The sequence below is a fragment of the Echeneis naucrates genome, chromosome 17, assembly GCF_900963305.1.
Source record: "Echeneis naucrates chromosome 17, fEcheNa1.1, whole genome shotgun sequence".
NCBI classification, from domain to species: Eukaryota; Metazoa; Chordata; class Actinopteri; order Carangiformes; family Echeneidae; genus Echeneis; species Echeneis naucrates.
This window is the reverse complement of record NC_042527.1, coordinates 8642313-8663322: the sequence shown is the minus strand read 5'-3', so window position 1 is coordinate 8663322 and position 21010 is coordinate 8642313. Positions and strand designations below refer to the sequence as shown.

Here is a 21010-nt window from a genome sequence, read left to right as displayed (position 1 = left end):
ATGTGTAAACATACGAGGAATTTGACTCAGGCGTTTCAAACTTGGAAAAGGGGAAGACAAAAAAGGAAATATATATAAATATATTTCCTTACATTTAAACATTTAAATACAAAACAACATCAACAACAACAACAAAGAACTGTTTCTTCCCCCAGGCTGTCTCCCAGATCTTCCCATAAGCCACCTGACAACCTCATGAACATTTGCACATTACTGCGCTATTGTACCATATCCCACAACAAATATCAATGTATATATATATATATATATATATATATATATATGTATATATATGTTGTTTTGTATTTAAATGTTTACAGTTTTTAAGTCTGGTGGTTTTGGTGAACAGTGCTCTGTAGCGCCTACCAGAGGGAAGCGTTCTGAACAGTGTGAGGGCTCTGCAGCGATGGTACCGGCCCGGTTCCTGACTGTGGATCTGTAAAGGTCCAGGATGGAGGGCAGGTCGGCCCCAGTGATCTTCTCTGCAGACATTACAGTCCGCTGCAGTCTGTTCCTGTCCTGCTTGGTGGCCGATCCAAACCAGACGGTGATGGAAGTGCAGAGAACAGACTGGATGATGGTGGTGTTGAAGATGACCAGCAGCTCCTGAGGCAGGTTGAACTTTCTCAGCTGGTGCAGAAAGTACAACCTCTGCTGGGCCTTCTTCCTGGCAGAGCCTATGTGGGAGGTCCACTTCACTGAGAGAGCTTCCCTACAACAAGGATATTTAAGTGGAAACGCACAGGTGCAATTGATAATTTATATTAAATGTGGCTTTTGTTTGTTTTGGGAGATATTCTGCCTGTGTGTGTTCATCTGCTGGGCAAAACAAGAGTGGACTAAAGTCACAATCACATAGTCACATAGTCAACGTCATCATTGATTTTGTTTGGTAGCCACAAAGTCTCACTGCTCTGAAATACCACAGATTTTCATTTGAATTCATTTCCAGCAAACACAATCAGGCATGCTGTATACTCTGACACCTGGACCTGCACACTGGAAAAGAAACAGCAGCACTTCTGTCTGTGTGATTCATCGCAGAGCAGTGATGCTGAGGGTCCTCTTTGCCCCCTGGAGACCAGAACAGCAGTGCTGTTTATGTCAACATCTCTAACCGGAAGTTGAGTAACTTACCAGTTAACTTGACACTGACCATTGAAGGAAAACGGAGCAGAAGAGCGAAACATGGCGACTTCGAACAATCCGCGTAAATTCAGCGAGAAAATCGCTTTACATAACCAGAAGCAGGCGGAGGAGACGGCGGCGTTTGAAGAAGTGATGAAAGACCTGAGCATCACCCGGGCAGCGAGGGTAACAGAGCCGCCTTTTGTCCTTTCTCCCCCTGCACCTCCTCCTCTCCTCCGTTTGTTTTCAGCGAGCTGTCAAATATGCGTTTGTAGCGCGGCGGGTGCACGCAGCCGGAGCCGGAGAGGTAAACAATAACAAACGACGCTTCCTGCCGGCTCGAGCCCTTTTCCCCCAGCGGCCCCGCGGTGACAGGGACGGGGCCGGCAGGACGTGGGAGTCCGGTGGTGTGCGGATGAACGACGGGGAGCTCCGTCAGCCCCCCCCCACCATTAAAAAAAAAAAAAAAAAGTTATCGCAATTTTTTTGTCCCGCGCAAGTAAGACAGCGGAGGGGGCGCGCACGCGGAGGAGACTCGTGAGACAGATAGCCATCTCTGCCTTTTTAAACTTGTTTGACGGGTCCTGGGGCCTGTCCGCACTCTAACGTGACTGACACAAACATAAAGGCGACCAGATGAGAGGACACACACCTCTGAGATACAGCGTGCTGCTCAGGGGAGACACACACACACACACACACACACACTTTGACTTTAGAAGTACTGCAGTGCTTCTTGTTTGACCCCCAACAGTATACATCCCTGCTGCTCTCTGAAGTCATGCTAAAGAACTGTCTCATCTCTCTCTTCAAGCCAAAGTCAGATTAACCAACAAGCCAAAAGCATCCACCATTTCTCATTTGTGCTGTATACCGAATAGACTGATCCCAGTCAGCTGCAGAGTGAACTGTAACTGACTGGGATACTTCAGCACAATGGAGCCTCTGCTGTTAATATTACTGACACCTGGGCCTTTCCTTCTGTCGCAAATCAAAATGTCTGCTGTGTGAATGAGACCTGTTAGTGACACTTCAGCAAGAAGCCTTTTCCTTCCCTGATCAGTGGCAACAACAACAAAACGTCATTCATTCGTTCAACAGATCATCCTGTGTTAGCTACCTTGTTAGGGTTCAATTGTATTTTATTTATCTGTGTTGTTTGGAGGCCTTTGATTTTATCTTTTCAGATTTTTTTTTTATGAATGAATGGACAAATGACAGAAAGGTATTGTCCTGGCCAAAGTTATTCATGTGAGAAGCGGGTCTCAGGTTTGGATTTTCACCTTCTCCACCCTGTCCCATCATGCAGCTTTTCTCTTCCTACCTGACTTTCTGTGGTTAGAAGATTAAGACTGCCCTCCTCCTGATCCGCAGATATTACAATATGTAATCCTCGGTCAACAGAGTAGCTTGCATGTATTTAAACAAATAAACCCTGAAGTCAAAGGCTTATCAAAGATATGCTAGTGATGCAGTCATATAAGCGCTTTTTATTAGATTTTCTGCCCTGCCAACAGTGAGCAGTGGGCTTGCATGAGAAAACTGAATTGACCGATTACAGGTGCTATAATTGAAAATGGAACAGGAGGTCATTTTGAAATACACGCTGTCATAGGCTGAAGGGAGTTTGCTTGTGGAAAATCACATGTGCAATTTCAGTCAGTGCTGGATTCACTCAGCTGTGTTTTACTTCCAACCTCAGTTTCCTCCCATCTCTTAATATGTGTAAGGTGTTAAATCCGCACAGTGGCTTGCTTTAAATGTAAATAATGTATATTATGCATCTATTTTTCATTTTGGCTCAGTGAATGTGATTCATATAATTTAGTGTAAACCTCAAATAATTGATCAAACAATTGGTTAGTAAGGACATTAGTCCCTCTGGTGTTTTCAATGTTGCTGCAACAGAAATTCACAATTTGCGGCATTTTCAAAAAATTTTCCAACAGGAAATCACATTGAACTACCATTATTAGTAATACAGTTAACTACATCTTGTTGTCAGATAGTGCTAATAACACAATTTCTTGTTTAACTGTAGCTGGATTAACTTGCTTGCTGAAACAGTGATATTTATTTCTTTTGCTAAATTCAGGTGTTCTCAGCTTGTCTCATCCATTGTTCCGTTTCCAGTTACAGTTGCAGAAGACTCAGCATTTGCAGCTGGGACAGAACCGTGGGCAGTACTATGGTGGGTCCTTACCAAACGTCAATCAGATTGGAAACAACACTGTCGATGTGCCTTTTCAGGTGAGCATTTTTTTTTGTTTTTGCTATTTTCAAACTGTGGCTGCTCTATTCTTCAGTTTTAACATTTTAGTAAATTAATCAGCACAGTACAGTATTACATCACTAATTCTACATATTCTACCTGGCATATTTTGTGACCATATTTTACAGACATTATGGAGCTGTGTGATGTCAGTGTTTCCCACTGTGACAGTCTGCGCATGACCAAGAGAAGCTGCTCCAATTTTCTCTTTTTTTTTTTATACAAAATTGCATTGGAAACAATGTCTTGCTCAAGGCAACCAAAAGTATAACATTTCTAAACTAAGATAGGGAATTTTTGAAATATTGGCTGCTAGCATACAGGTTAATCATGCTCTGCATTTCTCTCTGTCCTTTACATCCCTATGGACGGCTTCCCCCTTCACCCATAAATCAGCAAATGTGTACTATTCTATTGCCATGAGACAAAAATTAGGTTTCATAGGTGTTAATTCAATGTAGTCGGATTAATAGCTCGAGAACACAACACAGAAATTGATTCTTTGGGGATATAAACATGTATATATAGAGGATGGTGGGAGTTGGTTCCATTGTTTCCCCATCAACACTCAGTTCCCCCATGAGTCAGCTGCAGAATGACAGCCCTGTAATTATTCTTCAGGAAATACAAGAAATGGGCGAACAGAATACATTTCAGAAGCATTTACCAATTTTTATCATCATTATTATCTCCAACCACTTTAACTTTCATCCCATTTGATGAGAGTTCAGAACAAAGGTTTATTCTCTGTGAGAAAAGGACAGTGTGACAGGGGCCAAGAAAACCTCTAAGGCAAAGTTTCATGAGCTTCATGTTTCATGATTTCAAGGGAAATACTTCAGATGAAGTTGATTTAAGAAATTAGTTTTGTTAGCCTTTCATATGACCGTTTTTGTATGTATTTATTTTTCAGAATTCAGGGCTGGACACAAACCGATCAACGCGACACCATGGATTGGTGGACAGAGTCTACAGGGATCGCAACCGAATCACATCGCCGCACCGAAAACCTCTTTCTATTGACAAACATGGACGCCAGATATCCTTTCATGCTGTTTGAAGCGACTAACAGCAAAGATACGGTTGTGGTTTTTCACTATCCAGTGCAACAACATGAAGCTGTAGATCACCTATGGAGATTTAGAACATCTTAAATCTGTTCTCTGCAATAGAACGAGGGGACCGATCGTTGGAGTTTACTCATTGGTAATTATTTCCTGCCATATATTTTCTGAGATTTAGTTTGTCCTCATATTGTTGTAGACATAAAATGTGTGCTTTGTAGCTCTAAAGTGTGCTTTGTATTTAAGTGTAGAAAATTGCATGAAGTGCAAATCATGCTGTCATAAATTGTGTAGTATATATAATCCAGTTTTGTCACAATTGTTCATGGCGAGTGTGTAGCTGGCATCAAAATTAAAAAGAATTGTAGGGCTCTCTGGTGGCTGAGTGATTAGAGCACGTACCATATGGCCATTCTTAGCCTCGAACAAAAAATCCCCAGCCTAACTCTAAACCAGCCCCACTCTTTGCTACATGTCAATCCCCCTTTTACTCGCATGCATTTCCTGTCTCTCCTCATTTTCCCTATCAAATGGACGTATAAAACTTTACCTAAAAAGCTGAGGGCCAATTTTCAAAATGTGAATGTCATACTCATAAAATCATATAGGACTCTAGAGTGCTCATAGGTCTCAATATCATGACAGGTAACAAGTGATCCCATTGCAAGATTATCTCTAATTCATTTTTACAAATATATCTGTGGCAGATTTCTTAACTAAGCTTCTGAGAACACGTGAAAGACTTCAGTCTGTAATTTAATAAAGACAAATTTGGAATGTGTTTGGTTGAAGGTGATAAGGCCGACGTGCAATGAGCCAGTCAATATTGGAAATGATCAATATCGGACCCTGAAGTGAGGCTTGGTTGCTGCACCATCAATGCTGTACTTGGCACTGTACTTTTTAATTTTATCGACTTGTGTTTAAAGAATTCACACAGATGAATGTATTGACTCTGCCAAGACTTTCAGTCTCCAGCTGTATTTGCTTAACCTGAGATCTCACATTGACAGTTGTCCATATGGCTCAGTATATCTGTCACCGCCACCTGATACCAGCTGGAGAAGGTAAGACAGCCTCTAAGTATATAACATTTTCTCCATATGACTGTATATTGTAATAATTACTCTATTTGAAATAGTTATAACTCCCTGTCATTGCCTTCCTCAAAATAACAACTAATTACCACACACTTTTAAGTGTGAATGGTAATTTCCTAATCATGAAGAAACGGGGAAACTGATTCAGATTGACATTTCTGAATACAATGCATCACTTTTTAAATCCCGACTGAGTTTAAAATCATTGCATTGTCACATATTTACTTTCATATGTTACAGTTGAAATAAACATGTCCTTATTTACTCTAGTTTTCTGATTATTGAAGACGAAAAAGATCAAATATTTAGTTGTAATTGTCTTAGGCTCAGTTTAGTATATTTAAATCTAACACTCTTTGAAAGACCATGATATTTGAAGCGGAGACTTTCATAGTAGCTATATTGTGGTGATATTTGAAATGTATTCTGTTCATTTAGTGTAGTTCCCATTATGTGCATTTTGTCTATCTTTCACATATGTTCACTTTCCAGAAGCTCTTTTACTTACTTTGGTCTGTGTGACTTATAAATTCTTGTGCTATAGGACAAACTCTGACTCAGCCCTGCACCAGAGCACAATAACTCCTGCCCAGCAAGCCTCTTTCACGGGAGGATCACAGGAACTCCAGCCAAAACGAGGTAAACATACTCTGAACAAGGCGACATATGTATACAGTTGTCAGCAGACATATTCAATAAACGTTGATATTACAATTTGAAAATAAAATAAGGAACTATGAATGAGGCTAAGGAAAAAACTATAAGAAATAATGTTAATCCAGTTAAGTCAGTGTGTAAACCCAGCTGTGTTTTCTTCTAATGTGACGAACATTAACCAGACTCTTCAGGCATTGTTCTTTTATTATCTGCAGTAGACGGTAACATTATTTTGCTGCCTTCTCTTGATGGTCTGGTTGAGTGGCCTCCAATGTACAAAGGAAGTGTTTGAATGTGGCTTTCAAGGAAGAGTAGGAAAAGTACTGCTGATTTTACCCAAGTGCCCAATGAATGTCCTGCTAATGGCCATGTGAGGTGATTGTTTTTATTTGATGCACTTTGGTCCAATTTGTGTCATTATCCTTGGAGATATTTTGGCCATATCGTTGCCAATCAAAAGTTATGATATGTATACTTTTTACTTCCTTATGTCCTAGTCCTTGTCCCTTCACCTTCCCTCTTCCCTTGTGTTTTCCTATTGGCTTCTTGAAATAGCATTTGATTGTATTAAATGAGGACATGTGGGCTGTGATTATTACAAGCTCAAACAGGCTGGACATCTGTAGACCCAAGAGACTGAGGAGATTTGTTTTTTATCTGTCCCTCCAGTTCTCCTGCTCACTGTACCAGGGTCTGAAGCAATTAAACAGGAGGTTGATGAAGATGCACAAAAACAAAACTGGGAATGTAAAAAGGTGCAAAACCGTAACCGCACAAATAAATATTTTTCACGAGGCCACATATGTATTTCACAATACAGCAATCATTTTTCTCTATCTTTAGAACATCTCAAGATCCAAGCCCTGCAAAGTTCCTGGGATACAGTGAGTATTTTAGTTTTCCTCATCTGAGCCTTTCTGTAGTTACTTAATTGATTAACACAATGATTTACATTGAACCAAAGAACAAATATGATTAAAACAAAGCTTCATTTTGAATTCATTTGACTAAAGCAAAACATCATATTCACTTACAATTTGGACCTAAGATTTTTGTACATTGTCCAGTTATTATTGAAATTTCAGCAGTTTCAGCTCCAGTGAAAAAAAAAAAAACAGAAAATAGGTATATTCAATAACTGAATAGTTTTCCTGCAGCAATGAATGCAAATGAAGCCTTGAAAGCTCAATACAAAAACAGCATTGGAACAAGCTGTGCTAATACACCCTCCGGCTTCTAATTGGGTCAATAACACACAACACGAAGTAGTACCACATATATATATTTTTTTCTTTTTTTATTTTTTCTATCAAGACTGGAAAAGGAAAAAGGCAAGTTGCAAATGAAGACAGACTTGTTGGTCAGAGGTTCAACCTACAACAAGATAATGATCCAAAACATTGGCGGAACTGAACCAGATGGTGGCTTCATATGACGGAGGAGCAGCACAGCCTCCAGAATTAAGCTAAAGCTGGTTTAGATTAAAAGAGAGCAACACATTTGTGGGAACTTTTGAAACAGCAGGATGAATCTTTTGCTCAGTATTTGATTTCCATTGCAGAAAGTACACCTCCAGAATAGAAATAAAACTGCTTTTCCAGTTGCTTATTTGGATTCCTGCTTTAATTTCAGAGATGTTGATATATTGAATTGTTAATTTAAACAATAGTTGGAAGTACTACTGTGCTGTAAAATGTTTGACTGGTTGTGTACTCTTTTGACTGCCAAAGTAATGAAAGTATGGAGCCAGAGAATTAGCTACAGCACCACTGGCCAAACACATGAAGTCCAAATATCTCTGGAGTTGTTTGTCTTGGAAAAAATTTTCAAGTGTTCAGCACTCAGTAATCTGCACAAGCAACTCAGTGTTTATGATTCTGATTCCGTTTTATGGGGGGTGTTGAGTGCATTGTCATTCCTGAGTTCACGTCATCTCTATGTTTTCTGCAGCATATTCCCTTCTCCGAACCAGCAGCTGACCACGTCACTAAAACCAGCAGCTCACAACACTGGTGGTTCTTTGCCTGACCTGACTAACATCCAGTTCCCTCCTCCGCTGCCCACCCCGCTTGACTCAGACGAGGCAGTAGCTGCTTCCTTCAGCTCCTCGAACAGCACACAGACTCTGGCTAACACGCAAGGTAGCACTGTGGAAAATTTCAGACTCTCCTGTAATGAAATGCAGTATCTTAGAATTTGGCGCTCATCAGTTGCCAATTTCAGACGGTGTGTGTGTGCTTTTGAGACAACTCTTTCCATGTTTTTTGTTTGTGGGCTGGGTAGGAGTGAACACCTCTCAGCCCACAGTAACTATGGAAATGCAGCCTGGGCAGGACAACATCGTTCCTCTCATCCTGAATGCAGGAGACTCCCACCAGCACCAGAACCTCCAGCTCTCCCCAACATCCCCACCTCTCACCCTCTCTCAGGTACACACCTGATATTTAAATCTATACTGAGTGTGTGATTTCACATACAACAGATTATCTTGATTTCTTTAGATTAATATTTTGCCTGAGATGGTGCTTAAATACTAGGGTGGCCCCCCTTTTTTTCTCAGAAGACCATTCTGCAAATTCTGAAATTATTTTTTTTCATGATCTGCTGCTTTACTCCCTCCAGGCGGCCATCAACGCTATGAACCTTGAGCAGCAGCTGTCCCAGTATGCCTTCTTCAACCAGCAGTCACCCCAGACCCATCAGAGCCAGCAAGTCAGTGTTCCTTTACAAAATGCACTGGTTAGTACATTATTATTTATATTGATATGATAAAACGCGTTCAGTTACATTGAAAGCATTAACAACAACAGGTTTTGCCTACTGCCAAATCTATGAATAAAGTTCAACCAGAGTAAGATTACAACAATTCTTAATAATTTGTACAAGAAATTAAAGATGAATAAAAATGGCAAAATGGGACTTTTTCTGATGCTCTAAATTGAGACATATCACTATTGGTAAAAAATCTCAAAGTACCCACAAGGTACAGGCATCTCTTATGTTGTCTGTCACCTCTGTCTCTTCTCAGTTCTAATCCCAAACACACATTCAAGTGCTCTCACACAAATTGTGTGTGGGGTTCCCACAGGAAAATGAAAAATACATTTTTGAAACTGGGACAGAGGCAATATGTTCATTAAATCCATCAATGCCCCTCAGCTCTCTGGAAACTTGCCTCTGTCCTTTGATCAACACTTCACTTCAGCACTTCTGATGAAATTTCTTTTATGGGGAGTTGTTGTGTAGTACAGTGGAAACAGTTCAACAACTAATGATATAACCATGATTTGTTCATATGGCCATGATTTAAAATTCCCTTTAATGTCTTATTCTGAGTAATGTTGTGTTCTCTTGAAACTTAACCATTACATTGCATCTAATAAACGCATTTTATTCTTCTTTTGATATAAACATATGAACATAATTTCTTTCAAGGACTCACCAGATCTATGGTATTACATTCACATCAACAAAAGTTAAGAATAAAAAGTAAGATATGATATACATTTATACATAATATATGCATATATATATAATATTCTGCATATAGTAAATTAAATCAGACTTCAAATGTAATTTCGTAATAATAATGCAACTGGTGCCATGTGGTGCTGTTCATTCTTTTGAAATAACTGCCAACATACCATAAAAACAGATAGTGGTGTACTGTATTTGTGATAAGTCAGTATTAAAACAACAGCGGATAGATAGTAGTACTTGATGACTACATATCATTTATTTATGACTTCTCTCTTTATTTTCTAGCAGACAGGTGTGGTCCATCTGCCGTCCTCGGTGAACTCCTGCTCCACATCAGACAACCACGTGTCCTCACAAACCAACATGGCCATGGACATGAACACGGTGAGCTGCATGCACATCCGTCACACATCAGATTTGTGACAGCAGCTGGAGGGGATGGCTGGTTCTCCCCGGCTACTTCTCGTGCCTCCCTGCAAGTGTGTTTTCAGGTGATGTCAGCGTGGGTCTAAGTGAATACACACTGCGTTGGAATGGAAGCATTCAGACTTGTTGAACTTGCAAACATTTTGTTGCAATATGAAGTTGATCATACAAATAACATACATTTATTTTGAGTTGTATGGCAGTGGTAGACATCAAAAATATGAAAACATTTTCACCACCTGTATTCTAAAGAGCCTATATTGAAGACATCTGGATTTCTTCTCATGTTCTGATAGATATTTCACCTTTCATCTGAAAGGCTTCTTCAGTTCTAAAAATTGATATGGCGCCCCAGATATTTAACCTTTACTGGGGTCGTCACCTTGGAGGCGTTCCTGAGAGTCAATCATCAGCCCTGCCATTATGTGAGTCATGAGTCTCTTTCTCGGATGGGAGATGGAACATCGTTCAAAAATTTAAGAGACCACCATGACCTAGATTATTGAGAGCCTACACAAACATTAACTGTCCTTAACAATTATGAGCTTTCTCTATTATTTACAATTCATACTCAAACACACATTTTGTCCAACCATTTTTTTTTTCTTCATACTTTGCAAGGAACTAAGACAAAATAATGGAATCAATGCACTAACTAAAAACATAGCAGCATGTGTAAACATCAAGGAATCTCAGTGCTTTTGCAAGGCACTACACATCCCACATATCTTGGCGCTCTCTGCTCTACTTCTGTTGCAGTGGGAATGTGTTTGGATTACTGCAGAAATGAAGTGGCCTACATTGTTTTCTTCTCAGTTACAGACTTTACTGCATGGGGTCAAACATTGTGCGGAGACACAGTGGGAGTGCAGCACAGACCTGACACTGGGTTAATAACCTTCTGAATAAGAATCTCATCTGTAACTGCCTCAATCACTGCGTATTTTTCAGAGAAGCCTTAGTTGTCTTTTCTACCACTTTTAAAATGAACATTTTAGTTATGGAGCAAATCCAGAGGCAGCAGGAACAAATTTCTCTTGGTTTGTTGAGAGTTCAAACATGTTAGATGTAGTAACATAATTGCTCCAGTTTATAACTGTATGCAGAGACCTTGAACTGCTTTATCACTTCTATATCTCATGCTACCAATATTTTGATATCTTATCTGTGTATAGATTAGAAATGTTGTGATTTGAACCCCTGTTGGCTTTACAGTGATAAGAGATTAACACGTGCATTTGATACACCTCCAAATCTGAATCTGAACTGCCTGATAGTTTATCTGTCATTTACTTTTACATTAACATTGATGTTTTTCTCTCCACAGTTGCATTTGTGTATTGGATAGGTGAAGTTGAGTTTGATATCTGAGTAGAAATTAGCTGAGATTATATCTTTGTGTTTGTGTGTGAAAACGAGTCACACAAGTCCACAAAAAACAGCAGATATGAAAGTGCAGAACAAAGGAACGGCGAGCCGGATCACTCTGATCCACCAATTTTATCGTATTCAGCTGCTCCACTTGGAATGTTGGCAATATTTTTCCTCTCCTAATTAATCCCCTATAGTTTTCACATATTCTCCGAGACCTTCTTTTTTTCAGTATTGATGTAACTTGTGCGTAGTGTTCATCTTGTTTTCTCATTCCCATTCTGGGTTTATTTATTTATTTAATTAATTGATTTTGGTGCAAGATACAAATATTCTACGTTGCAACAGTTTAAGACTTGATTTCAGGGATTCCTCAGTTAGGGTTCCTGCTGTTTATGATTTCCAGCTGAGCTGTGAACAACTACTGCAAGACAAGCAGCACAGACGCAATTAAAAAAGCTACATGTCCACCATGGACATCACCATCATCCTCTGTGTGAATAACTCAAACATATCCTCTTGTATCAGGCCTCCTCCCTCCAACAGTACCGCAGTAGGGTTGGATCCTCTGCCAATCAGTCTCCAACCTCCCCTGTCTCCAATCAAGGCTTCTCACCAGGAGGCTCGCCTCAAGTAAGGGCGTGTGACCCAATGAGCTGCTGGCTCCCTCTGCATAAACTTCACCGTCCCCTGCATTGTAGTTCTGTGATGTAGGGCTCTGTTGACCTCCTACAGCTGCTTTAATTGTGTCAACATTAGTAGATCTGGGCAAAGAAAAAACACCACAAACCATATATTTGCATGCTCTATATTTGCTCATAAAATTGTCATAAAAGTTATTTTGAATCTTACAAAAAGAACAAAAAAGATAAAAGAGACAATCATGGTACAAAGATACCCTGATATCAAAATGTAGCACGCTGCACTTTTCTCAGAGCTGACACTTGAACATGTCATAGCAGGAAAACACAGGAAACGTTTCTGAAAGGAGCTTTCCAAGCAAACACCATGGTTGTGCCAATAACTGTGCTTTTCATGCTCCAACATGATTAAAAGGTCAAGCTAAACAATGCCTGACAAAGAAATATCTCGGTAGAAGAACAGTGGACATTTGTGGATCACATGTCACAGTGTTAGAAATCCAATTACAGTGATAGTTGATAAGATTGAATTCAATACAATGTAAAGCTGTTCCTCTTTTGCCCAGATCTGACCAGCAGTCTCTCTAAACACTCAGTGCCATTGATGTGTTGTAATGTAGCATTGTCCCCTGACCTTCCTTCTATGCTGCTTCTGTGGTATTTGCGTTGTATCTCCTCCATTTCCTCCCTTACTGCTATATGACTCTGTGCTGGAGTTTCTATGTTAATCAGATCTTCTTGTTTATTGTGGCTCTGCACCAGCATGGAGATTTGAGTTGGCAAACAGAGGGAGAGCTGTTTGTCCCCCTTGAAGCATTTTTGAGGAGAAGCTTCTGATCATTCCTGTGGTTGAATCCCATCGAACTGAACCTAGCATGCTGGGTGGTGCTGTAAGATAAACTAAACACACCCATGTTAAACATGGATCAGGGTTGTTAATCTTTCTCATGGAAACTCTACTAAGAGGTGGTAATCTAATTCCTTCACAGTTTATATTAGTGAAGAAAAAATGCTGATGTTAAATGTATGTAATGTACAGTATGAAATTCACTATTATATAGCATTTTAGATGCTTAGACTGAAATGCAATTGTGACTTTGTACTCTTTAAATACTGACCAAGAAATGCGGCGAAGGACAGTAAATACATACACTATGTGCGTGCAGGTGTGTGTTTGTGTGTCTTTGCACGTATTTGTACATATTTGTCCATCTGTTTGCTTACCCTACTCGGTTCTTTCCTGAGCTGAAGTGGCTCACTCGTAGACTCGAGGTTATCCATGGGCTAAACCTTGACTGACAGCCTGTGTGCTCTATTATCCTGCTCTGCCCTGTGGGGACATCTGCAGCACACACAGATAATTTGGTTTTGAACTAGCAGCAGCAGCACAGGCTGAGAATATGATCCAGTTACTTATACATTAAGAGGCCACAATGAAACAGGAGAATTTCTGTTGCTGATTGAATGAGGATGTTCAAACGAGGAACTTTGCATCTTGCATTGGTTGAATCAATGGATGGAGAATTTGGGAGGAAAGTGATTATGTTGTATGTCTAGAGTCAGAAGAGGATCATTTTGAAGGAGGTGATTGGCTTTTAATATATGATCAGTAACACGGGTATACTGACGTTTGGAATAATGGAAAGGGACATGGACATTCATTCATTCATTTTGTACTGCCTATGCATTTGCGGGTCCCGGGCGGTGCTGGAGCCAATCCCAGCTCACTCTGGGTGAGGGTGGGGTCACCGTGGACAGGTCACCAGTCCATCACACGGCCAACACACAGAGACAGACAGAGACCAACAACCACTCACACTCAGACCTACGGACAGTTTAGAGTCACCAGTTAACCCAAACATGATGTCTTTGGATGGTGGGAGGAAACCGGAGTACCCGGAGGAAACCCACGCAGACACAGCGAGAACATGCAAACTCCACATAGAAGACCTTCTTATTGTGGTGCAACAGCACTAATCACTATGCCGGCATTCTGCCCTCATTAAGTCATCTGTTATATTATTTATTCATTTTTTTCTACACAACATAAAAATGTTTTTAATTAATAACCACACAATTTGTGTTTGGGAGATAGAAAAATGCCGCCAAAGTGGTCCTTGAGTTTCTCATAAGTAGCTCACTCAGTGAAATATTTATGCATAATTAGTTGTAATAGTGAGTGTATGCCTGCTACACATGTTGAGATCATAGAAACCATTACAAATAATACAACGACTTCACAAGTGCTGCAGGAAGAACATGAGAGCCATTCACACACACAAACTGGCTGCGTCAACCTGAAAGAATGACATTTCCAGATGCTGTGAGGTGATTTTAGGCAGTCTGTTGTTTCCGTGTTGTGACTGTTTTGGCTGTCTTTTTCATATTCTGCATTTTATGTTCAATGTTGTGTACGTTACACACAGTTGTATCTGAAAGTTTGGGCATTATTTGAAGTAAATATCAGAAATTTTCGTCTCATATCTTTAAATGTGAATACGTGTTACTTTCCTTCAAACTCTTGCATACAACTGTAATCTCTGTAGCCTGCTTCAGTAATTTTCACACTGGGGATCCACACAAGGTTTTATCTGCGTCTGAGTAAACAGATTTGGCTTGTTTGTTCCCTTAGCATAACTCCATACTAGGCAGCGTGTTTGCAGACTTCTATGACCAGCAGCTCCCGTCAATTCAGGCCAGTGCTCTCTCCCAACAGGTAAAAGCCTGGTCTGTGTTGTCCCTGTTCAGTTCTGCTTTCTAACTGCACATGTTTGATACAATTGAAGCTGTTCAACATTTTTTCCATTTTTGTTTTTCATTGTGATTCTCAGTTAGAGCAGTTCAACATGATTGAAACCCCCATCAGCTCTGACAGCTTGTACAACCAGACTTCTACCCTCAACTACTCTCATGCAATTATGATGGGTTTGACTGGTGGCCATTGCAACCTTCAAGACTCACAGCAGTTGGGCTACAGTAACCATGGCAACATCCCGAACATCATTCTCACAGGTTCTGTTTTGACATCACGTGGCATCTTGAGTCTCATTGAGTTGTATATTTAAAGCACCAAACTTTCCCTCTCACAGTTTCTCTGACACTGTATTAGTGAAAAACAAACATCTGTGGAGTCGTGCATTATCAGAAACGAATGTCATGTCTCTCTCTCTTGACGGTTGAAACAGTGCTATTTTTGTGAGGGGATGAAAGTTATTTAATATCCCGAGTCTGGCAAGAATATTATGAAATGAAGGAACACAGTTTATGAATACAGGGGAGTGTGGAATTTGTATAAACAAGATTATCACATGTTGCCACAAATGACCCAAAAGAATGACCTCAAATTCCAAACTCAAACTTTTTTATATGTAGGATTAAATGAATTCGTCATAATCAGCCATTTGTTATTGAACACTGCCCCTTTGCTGTGATGCATACTTAAAATATCAAAGTGGCAGACCAATTAAGTCAAGTCAAGTCAAATTATAACTCAGGCTTGATGCATCTGGTCTTAGAATGAGTCTTAGAATAGTGATTCTCTTGTTTTAATTTGCTGTCTTGTTTCTGTGCAGTGAGTGGAGAGTCTCCCCCCAGCCTGCCCAAAGACCTGACAGGCTCACTGTCCACAGATGTCAGCTTTGATGTCGACTCCCAATTCCCACTGGACGATCTCAAGATCGACCCACTGACGCTCGATGGCCTTCACATGCTCAATGACCCAGACATGGTCCTCACTGATGCGGCCACAGAGGACGCGTTCCGCCTCGATCGGCTCTAACCACAGCACAACATGCTGCACAGGTGTGTGAATGCTGTTAACTCAGGCAGGAGTACAGGGTGGTGGGTGGGGGGTGTTTGTCCTCCAAGAGGATAAACCTAGGAAGAGGGGATTTCGGAAGTATGTTTGTAAGGGCCCCGTCTGGGCTCAGCGTCAATTCCACAACAAACATCTCAATCACATCCCACAACAGAGCATTCAAAAGAGTACAAAAGAGAACAGTATTGTGTGAATACATTGAAATGATTTTGAAGACTGCTGCCAGCCTCCAATCTCTTTAGAAGAAGAGAGATGATTTATCACTGATGACATACATTTTATGACATGAATCATATTTGTGATTCTTTTGTCATCCACTTGATTTATTTCACATACCTAGTTTCAATTTCATGACATTTGTTGAAAATATCATGAGGACATAAGAAGTCTGCGGTCTGGTATCTCTATTGACTAAGACTGATTAAGCCACATTTGCAGAGTAAACTTTCCAAGAACTACAGCAGACAACTCTAAACAGAGAATAGCTCTATCACTCAGAGGAAGCACCTGTCAGGTTGAAGCCCCCTCTATGCTAGTACGGATATTCATTTTTCCCTGATCCTTGTGTAGTTTGCTCTGGGAGTCAGGTCCAGTTTGACTTGAAGATGTAAAAAATGATGAGTCATTACTTTGACACCTAAGTTATATTTAGGAAATGCGAAATTTTGATTTTTACCACGTTAAAAAGTAGTCATCCGTTATGCATGAAATCACAAATCACTGTGCATACTTGTTTTGCCTTAATAGCTTGATATTTAGTTTTTTTTATCCTGTAAATGAGAAAAGAGTCATTTTTACTGTTTTACAGGTGGTTCGGCCTACTATGTTCACAGTTGCATTACTGTAGTTGTACTTGAGGTGTGCTGATCTTTATCCATTACTTACATCCATTGTCACTCCTAAATTGTATCACAAACACGTTCATTTATCAATCAAAGCTAAACAGATAAATGAATAATTTGTAAGAGATGTTTACAGGCTTGTTTTATTTTACATTTTACATGTACAGAATGTGATTAGATTTTGCGTAATACTATCTATGCAAAACTGCAGCGATTGATTTGAGGACTGTAAAATGAACCCTTACATAGAGGAAGCCAATGTGCAGGATCCTTGCAGAATGCACAGTGATGGTGCCATGATATATTTCCTTTGAAACGCTTTATGTTTTGCTTTCAGACTGATGATGTGTAGGAAAGTAAAGGCTAGGTGAGTGCGGCGTACAGTAGAGACTCTCCTTGATTAGTCCCAAAGATGTGACCTCAGTGTATTTGAGATATATATATTTTTCCAGACAATTGAACTGCCTCTGTACTAAAACAGCATTGTTGCATTGAGAATGTATTAAGGTCACATCTATACTCCTGTGTTGTTGACATCTTGTGTCCTCATTGCCTCTCATATCTAGCCTTTACGTATAGGACGTATGTAGGACCAAAAACCTTTCACCTGCTCAGTTTCTCCCAACAAAGGAGATATGGTATAGTGTTCAAACTTTTCTATGGCTTTGTTTCCTTCTATGTGCTGCTTGTGTTACGTGTGCCCATAATCAGTTCCATTTCCCTGGTCTTTTGGTCTGCATAAATATGGTTTGAGCATTTTCTTACCAAAAAAAAAAAAAAAAATCCTCTGTGTTTTTCTCAGTGAAGCAATCCTTTGGATTCACTGGATGTGTCCCATATGTCATTATAGCACTTTATGCATTTGTTTAAACTGACTGATTTCTGAGCATTTATACCAAACATCCCCTGTGACTGTTATGTGCACTGGACCTGTTTGCCCTGTCTTTGATTAAACTGCCTTCTTGTAAAAAACAAACAAAGAAAACAGAAATATGAAAAAAGCTAAATTATAGTTAGTTTTTTTTTTAAGTCTTTTTAGGTAGTCTATTTAAAAGAGCTGTTTTTACTTAATCAGTGAGTATTTTGTTAGCTCTCTACTGTTACTCAGTTTTGCCTAAATTTTCAAAAACATTTGTATTTTGGAACAGTGGTGATCAGAGTGTGTCTGTCATGTTCCTGTGTTGAAGCTCTCCCTGCTACTGACAGCAGGTTGGACTAAGTCAAACTAAATGAACTATGTGTATATTTAATCATTGAGTAGCAAATAAAAGATGTATTAATAAAAATGTTTAAGATACAGGTATAGCGTGATTTCTCAAATGAGAACATTTGAAATTTGCAGGGCATATCATCCCAATGTTGTGCCAGAAGGGATTACGCAATCCCTGAAATGAATTTTATGGAATCAATGTTGCAATTCAGTCTAGGTAAAATAATTATTCTAAAAATGCCCATAAAGTGAGTGGAGTTTTTTTTCCAGGACACTAAAAATCCACTTTCCATCTGTGTTCCACACCATGAAAAATCTGTAGCTGATGCATCCTGTTTGTTGCTGTGTGTCCAGGTCGTCTTGTACTAGGCTAATTATCCACTACTCTCACATGTTGTCAATCAAAAATGTTCTAGAAAATGTGATCGAATCAGCTGAAATCAAGTTGTTGACTTTTTTTCCTTAAAAAAAAAAAAAAACAACAAAAATCTCTATATAATAATGTTCTGGTTGCATCATATTTCAGACTTTTGATGTGTTCTGCCTCTTCTGATTTATTTTAATAATTTTGTGACTGCATGAATTGCTAGATATGTTTTCCTCCCAATGGCTTGGGTATTGTTTCCGTTTAAGGGTGGGCTCAGCTTTGTTTTACTTAGTATTTTGTTTTTCGCGCGTGGTAAAATTGTCTTTTGTCTTTTTTTACTCAGACTTATGGGTATGCTAAGTAACTGCTACGTGAAGCTTAAAAGCTCAGAAATAAGATAATCAGCCTTTCATGCACAAGTAGAAGCTGTTGTTTGGTACTATGTTTTACACTGCAATATATAGTATGTGCTAATTTTCAGTGCAACACAATTTTATTATGTCATGATATAGACTAGCATTGTATATGGCTATTATAGGAACAATGTTTTTCGTGCTTTATGTGAAATGATGTCAAAGTGAGAAAATGCACTGAGAAATACTGTGCTGCAATATGTCATTGTGGCTCTATATTCTCTTCTGGACCTCAGACTGTACAGTGAGCCTGACATCTTTGTGGGTCCACTTTCTGTTTTGATATTCCTTTGACTTTCTTGTGGTTATGTAGATAGCTCTGACTGATGTGTTGCCTGTTACTGCCACCTTTTTATGCATCAACGTTCAGGTATCCATTGGTTTTACACCAGTGTTTACGAAGACAAGAGTTTACAACAGAGCAATGTTTGTTTTTTTTACTTAGTTAAATACTGTATCCAGATTAATAGTATATATATAAACCACCTACAATGTAGATTAATAATGTAAATTCAATTATACGACTTCAATATTAAATGTCATGAGATTTAGAGGTTTTATGAAAAAAACTATATTTCTTTCAACTGTGTGCATTTCAAGGCCCTCAAAGCTCTTTTTTTTAATTCAGATTTTTATTCTGCAGAAATTCCCCTCCCCCTTTTATGTCCCAGTATCAGCAACATGCCATCCAACAGTTTTAAGAGAATACATACTTAGCTTTGCAGTAAATCTGTCAGCACTGTACATTATTTTCTCCTATTTTCCTTCAATCAACAACCAAGCCAAAGCCCTAAACAGCCATAAATGAGAAAGATTGGGATGTTTTATCCTCCCAACTTTTGAAACTTTTTTTTTGTTTGTTTGTTTATTCAAGTATTTAACTGGGATACAAATTATCATACTTAACCTTGTCAGTGCTTTGTTTACGTTGAACATGATCACCGAAGATCTAAAAGAGATGTGACTGACATGTCCTGTCCACTACTTGACAAATCACTTTTCTGCATGATTCTGAATTTCAAAATGTCAGAATAATTAGGGGTACAATGTGTTATGATTTTCTTTGTTTTGCTTTTGTTGGATAAACCTGCAGTCATTTTTTTTTTTCGTTAATATAATAATATATATCTTGTCTGAGAAATCACATAAAAATAGATTAAGAGATAAAATGAGAAATAGCAGAATATCTATCTATCTATCTATACATATATAGATAGATTGATAGATAGATATAGATATATAGATATATATATAGATAGATAGTTAGATAGATAGATATATAGATTTATACAGACATATGTAGATTGACTTTGTGACATAATATGTTAAATCACAACCTGAATCAGGAAGACAAAATGGTCTTGTAATCCTGTATGGTCACTCAGTGGGGTACCCACGTCTATGATTCCTTTGTGTGTATTTTGAGGACTGCCCACTGCTGGTTCAAGCCTCACACAATGGCAGCTAAATTGTTATATAATGTATTTTGTTTCTGAGTACAGTAATACTATTCCAAACACTGCACATGCATTTATCTGCCATGGAGGGGTGCACTATGCTCCTATAGTGCGCTCACAGCAACAGGAAACATTATGCTCATAGAATATGCAATGTTTAGCATTCTGCAGCACAGCTTGGCAAGTTGCTACATTTTTGAGCTAACCCTTTAAAAAAATGAATGGTCCAAATCATGTTCTTCAAATTGTGTGTTTTCTAATTTAACAGTGAAATCGGACCAAAAGAATCCAAGTTGGCTGTAAATGTGTGCTGTATTCAAAATGAAATATGCTCCTGTTTGAACTGTACCTGATGTATTTTTCTTGCGTGAAGGCTTATGTCTTTGTATCTTTGCATTATTATTTGTAAATTAAATGAGAATAAATATATCTGAATAAGTGGAGAGATTTGAATTTATTTAGTTTTTATGTGGACCACACAAATCATTGGAAAACATGTTGGTAAAGCAGTAGTTGCATGGTGATTGCAGCCCCCATAACTGGCATAACTTAGACTTTCTCACCCACTGCACAGCTTCATGCCCAGCATTTGGCCTACCTCTCCCACTCTGTCCACACTAATAGGAGCTGATAGTAGACATTTTGCATGTGGGATGGGTATGAGAAAAGTCCAGGCAACTGGTGGTAAGATTTCTCTCTCTCGCTCTCTCTTTTTCAACACTTCTTTTAACACTAGGTAAGGGTTATCAGGATTTTGGGAGGGTT

General features: G+C 39.1%; 1 protein-coding gene across 8 annotated transcripts; it reads left to right on the top strand.

Annotated features, from left to right (window-relative positions):
- The first annotated feature begins 1117 nt into the window (after positions 1–1117).
- crtc1a (CREB regulated transcription coactivator 1a) lies at positions 1118–20688 on the top strand. 8 transcript variants are annotated; one of them, XM_029524257.1, is made up of 15 exons: positions 1118–1314; positions 3262–3378; positions 4314–4439; positions 5470–5531; positions 6109–6203; positions 6891–6976; positions 7065–7105; positions 8172–8362; positions 8505–8650; positions 8844–8933; positions 9990–10085; positions 12027–12131; positions 14772–14855; positions 14971–15151; positions 15712–15917. In XM_029524257.1, exons 1-15 carry the CDS (start codon positions 1189–1191, stop codon positions 15915–15917), a joined length of 1752 nt encoding a protein of 583 aa, XP_029380117.1. In that variant the 5' UTR covers positions 1118–1188. The 8 variants fall into 8 exon arrangements, with proteins under 8 accessions (XP_029380117.1, XP_029380116.1, XP_029380114.1 ...); XM_029524256.1 differs by having other exon boundaries at positions 1119–1314; positions 8844–8960; XM_029524254.1 differs by having other exon boundaries at positions 1123–1314; positions 8844–8960; positions 9987–10085; positions 15712–20688.
- The last annotated feature ends 322 nt before the right edge of the window (positions 20689–21010 follow it).

What these genes read in the sequence shown, in the direction of transcription:
- crtc1a (XM_029524254.1), top strand. Translation starts at nt 1,189, where the DNA reads ATGGCGACTTCGAACAATCCGCGTAAATTCAGCGAGAAAATCGCTTTA. An exon ending in CCTGATACCAGCTGGAGAAG is followed by an intron (nt 5,532 to 6,108) that starts GTAAGACAGCCT and finishes CTTGTGCTATAG; the next exon opens with GACAAACTCTGACTCAGCCC. An exon ending in TTCCTTTACAAAATGCACTG is followed by an intron (nt 8,961 to 9,986) that starts GTTAGTACATTA and finishes TTTATTTTCTAG; the next exon opens with CAGACAGGTGTGGTCCATCT.